This window comes from Sinocyclocheilus anshuiensis, unplaced genomic scaffold, assembly GCF_001515605.1.
Source record: "Sinocyclocheilus anshuiensis isolate Anshui unplaced genomic scaffold, SAMN03320099.WGS_v1.1 scaffold35, whole genome shotgun sequence".
NCBI classification, from domain to species: domain Eukaryota; kingdom Metazoa; phylum Chordata; class Actinopteri; order Cypriniformes; family Cyprinidae; genus Sinocyclocheilus; species Sinocyclocheilus anshuiensis.
Window position 1 is genome coordinate 1,173,663 of NW_015552558.1, and position 4,796 is coordinate 1,178,458.

The 4,796-nt window shown below is 39.7% G+C and overlaps 1 protein-coding gene across 1 annotated transcript in view; it reads left to right on the forward strand.

Annotated features, from left to right (window-relative positions):
- Nucleotides 1-4,796, forward strand: part of galnt11 (UDP-N-acetyl-alpha-D-galactosamine:polypeptide N-acetylgalactosaminyltransferase 11 (GalNAc-T11)) — a 20,286-nt gene that overhangs the window by 5,909 nt on the left and 9,581 nt on the right. The window contains exons 4-6 of the mRNA XM_016455276.1: nucleotides 2,042-2,208; nucleotides 2,880-3,005; nucleotides 3,258-3,498. Of these exons, the coding sequence (XP_016310762.1) occupies nucleotides 2,042-2,208; nucleotides 2,880-3,005; nucleotides 3,258-3,498 (534 nt within the window). The remainder of the gene's footprint in view (nucleotides 1-2,041; nucleotides 2,209-2,879; nucleotides 3,006-3,257; nucleotides 3,499-4,796) is intronic.

Sequence of the window (4,796 nt, forward strand, 5' to 3'; positions counted from 1 at the left end):
TGTAATCGATTAGATATCATAATATTTAGGCTATAATATTATAAATCAGGTTGGTTTGTATTGCTGACGTAATATGTAAATGATATGCGTGCGGCCCGCGAGACTTGCACTTGGACCGTAGTGCGGCCCGGTGGAAAAAAAGGTTGAGAAACACTGCTTTAGGTACATCCGTGCGTGCCGCGAGATGTTGCAAAAAGTGGTGGGGGGTCGTGGGGAGTATTTTTTGTTCGTTAAATGTAAGGTTTTTTTTAAGTAAAGACCAAGCGGCCAGCGGCAGACAGTGAGCTTATCATAGCCTATGTTTGATCAATTTAGCCTTCTCAAATCATCACGACTTGCCTAAAAGCGCTATTAGGCGCATATCTAATCGTTTGTGTGAAGAGTGGAAGCTGAAGGCACTTTGCAGGATATGGAGGCGCCAGCACGATCACTCACTTGCATTTTTTTCTTAAAATACGCCATCATTTTTGCTCATAAAGGTAAGAGTAATACATTCGGAAATGTAAAGGGTCTACTTTTATGTGTGCATTCACAATATCAACAAACGTTGTGCTTTTATAAAATAAATAGGAAAACAGAGGATGCTCTTGCCGTCTCGTCTTGAACAGGAGGCTTCACAATGATGAACCGAAACTCAACGAATTGAGTCACAGATATGATGAATATATATGATAAATATATCTATAGAAAGCTTTAAAATACTACTTTAAAACGAAATAATTAAAATTGAAAACAAAAACTCTTTCATTATGTAATCCTTAAAGATGCATTTCTCTCTAAAGGCACGTCCAATGAGGATGGCTCTGATATGTGAATTATTTATTATATTTATTTAGATACTGATTTTAGTTGGTCTAAATTAAGTAGGCACAAATTTGCTTATATGGGTTCCCTTCTAGACACGAGCGCTGTGTGTTTGTATGTGCTTCATAACCGTGCACCCCATGGGGCCCGTTGTAATAGCCTGCACTGGGGCCCGTCATTACTAAGTTACGCCACTGATTACAAGCCATGATAGCACTAATAATATTGCTTTCCTCTAAGGCTCTGAAATGTCAGCTGAGTGAACAGTTTTCAGTTTTTATATGGAGCTTGTCAGATGCAGATACTTTTTATCTGTGATTGAATGCAAAATTAAATCGCAAAGGTGATAAATCGTGATTAGGCAGAAGCTGCGATTGTCATGCGTATCTTTCAGTGAAGCACGGTTCTGTGATCAGTAGTAAATCTCCATCCGAAGGCCAGAGGGCGCTCTCGCGCTGAAACTCCAAATATGCCTCGCAGAAGAAACCCAGGAAATGCCTATAGCGGTTGCTGAATAAGCAGAAGATTTAACTGCTTTCATTAATTCAGCGTGACTAATAAACACATGACTATGACAATATATGGTTTATCTGCTTTCGTCTTATTATAATTTTTATTATAATAAAATATATAATAATGCTATGCTAATCGACATAGCCTTTATCACTGCTTGGAATACTATGAAATATGTTGTGTGCCTTAAGAAGCCACATCATCTCACAGAAGGATTTATTTCAAACACTCGACTGGCGTTATGAAGTGAGTTTGGAGTAAAAACATGTTATTAAATGTGGTATTTTCACGTACTTTCAGATGGAGCAGCATTTACTACACAGAGCCGTAGTTCACTGACAAGCTACGCAAACAACTTTCATAATCGCAGAACGATTTGTTCGATTTCATAATCGTGTGATTACATCATCTGCGATTATGAATGTGATTTTGCGTAGCTTGTCAGTGAACTACGGCTCTGTGTAGTAAATGCTGCTCCAAAGATACTTTAAAAAAAACATGGGGAGTAAATAGTTATAGTATGGGTAATTAATTATAGTATGGTGAGTAAATAATTTATTTTCAGGTAAACCATTGTTTATGACCTGGAGAAATGAGCATTTTATGAGGTCAAGGTGCACATGATTTTGAGTAAAACATGCCATGTTGTGTAAATGGAGGTGAAGGGACGTGTGATTTGGTATGATACTGCTGTAAATCATCACATGAACACTGTTCCCAACAGGTGCAGAGACCGGATCTATCCCGTGGCCTTGCCCACAGCCAGCATAGTGATCTGCTTCTACAATGAGGCGTTCTCTGCCCTCCTTAGGACTATTCACAGCGTTCTGGATCGCACACCAAACTACCTGCTCCATGAGATCATACTGGTGGATGACCAAAGTGAACTGGGCAAGCTACTTTACTTCTCTCAACATCTCCAGTCGTCTCTTCTCTTGTTTTGGTTCACCGAAGCAAGACGTGATAATGATTGACAAGTTGGATCTGTTCTAAACCTTAGTGAGATACCTCACTGTCAAGAGACTCAACTGGCACTCATGATTTCCTCACACAAGCGACTCAAATAACACTCATTTAGCATGCTTTAGCAAACATTTTTAATATATTTGGGGAAAAATAGATTTGAATTCAGAGCAAGTCTGTGGGAGGACGAAATATACTGTAGAATTAGGTCAACACTCAATTAACTGTCCAAGTAAAGAATTTTGCTGCGCAAGTAGCACTGAAGAGAAACGTCCGAGTTAAAGAGTTGAATGCACTATCACCGTTTGAATGCACTAAACATATCATGACCCAGATATTAGGTCTGTGTGTATGTGCACTTAATCATTTGGCCAGAAAATATTCTAAACATGTTAAACTATGTTTAAAGCACCTGTCAAATTCTTGTTTGTCTTAAGAGTTGTTATCTAAAAGACTTGTAGCTTTCAGATTCCCTAGATTTAACCATTGCCTGTAAAATGTTAGCTAGTGTGTGAAAGAAGGGTTAGAAATGAAGTAAGTCGAAAAGATTGCTGGATGTTTGACTCATCAGATTTTGTTTGACTTTGTTTGTCTGACAGATGATCTGAAGGAAGACTTGGATTCTTACATACAGCAGCACCTGCAGAAGAAAGTGAAGCTAGTTCGTAATGAGAAGAGGGAGGGGCTGATCCGTGGAAGGATGATTGGGGCATCTCACGCTACAGGTCTGACCTTAAAGGGACAGTTCACCCAATAAAACTGATTTCCAAACTGACGAAACCTGTGTTCATCTTCAAAACAAACAGAGATATTTTAATGAAGCCTGAGAGATTTCTGTCCATGCAACCTAAATTCTGATGCTTCAAAAAGTTCATAAAGACATCAAAAGTAATTAATATGAATTGAGCAGTTTTTATTCTTGTTGTTATTACTATATCCTTCAGTAAGGCTGTCTTCATTGCTGGTTTTTCTTTCAGGTGAGGTGTTGGTGTTTCTGGACAGTCACTGTGAGGTGAATGAGGCATGGCTCCAGCCTCTGCTCACGCCCATCAAAGAGAACAGAAAAACCGTGGTTTGTCCTGTCATCGACATCATCAGCGCAGACACACTAGTATACAGCCCCTCTCCTATCGTGCGGGGGGGATTCAACTGGGGCTTGCACTTTAAATGGGATCCAGTGCCCATGTCTGAACTCAACAGCCCAGATGGAGCCATCAGGTATAACCAGTGTGTCTTACATAATGCTAGGATTATTATTATTATTAACTTTTCTATTTTGAATGCACATTTTAAAATATTTTGCTTCGAGTCCATTAAAGGGTTAGTTCACCCCAAAATTAAAATTCTGTCATTAATTACTCACCCTCATGTCGTTCCAAACCCGTAAGACTTCCGTTCATCTTCGGAACACAAATTAAGATATTTTTTGATGAAATGTGAGAGCTCTCAGACCCTGCATAGACAGCAATGCAACTGTAACATTCCCAGGTCCAGAAACGTAGTAAGGACATCGGTAAAATATTCCATGTTACATCAGTGGCTCAACTTCAGTTTTGCGAAGCTACGAAAATACTTTTTGAGCACAAAGAAAACAAAAATAACATAATTTACTTAATTCTTCTCCCCCGAGTTACGTCTTCCGCCATTTTGGAGAGTACCCAAGAGTGTAATCGACGTAATCAGCGTTGTTTACATTTGGAGGAGAAAGCTCGCGCATGAACGTAATCTGTGTAATCAGCGTTGTTTACGCTTAGGGGAAAGCGGGCGTATGTGTTGTGATACTCTCCAAAATGGCGGAAGACGTAACTCGGGGGAGAGAGCCACTGATGTCACATGGAATGTTTTACCGATGTCCTTACTACGTTTCTGGACCTGGGAACATTACAGTTGCGTTGCTGTCTATGCAGGGTCTGAGAGCTCTCACATTTCATCAAAAATATCTTAATTTGTGTTCCGAAGATGAACGGAGGTCTTACGCGTTTGGAACGACATGAGGGTGAGTAATTAATGACAGAATTTTCATTTTGGGTGAACTAAATAAAAAAATATTTTATTTGTAATATTTATTTGTAGCATTACAATATCTTTTTGTGACGAAATAACTCAAAATGGGATGTAAGATTTGTCACAATAGGGCCTTTCGCACCGCTTTAGTTCCAGAACTAAATGTACAGTACTAAAGTACTGGGACGATTTTGTGCGAACTATTTCCCAGTACCATTTAAAGGGTTGCCTTCGCACCAACACTGTGTACTAGGAAGTGACGTAAGCCAGTCGACGTCATTTGTGTGTGGCGTTCAACAACGGAAACAAATTAGAACAACGTTAACAACAGGAGGATGGAGGACGCTGTGTTTTTGTGTCTCGCGGGTTTCACAATAATGGACATGGAATGTCGACGTATACGTAAAGCGACTGAAAGAACGGAAAGGAGGACTAAGAATCTCCAACGACAACTGGCAGTGCTACATTTGCTACAAGTGCCTGCACTTCAGCGTCCGTCCATCTATCGCTGT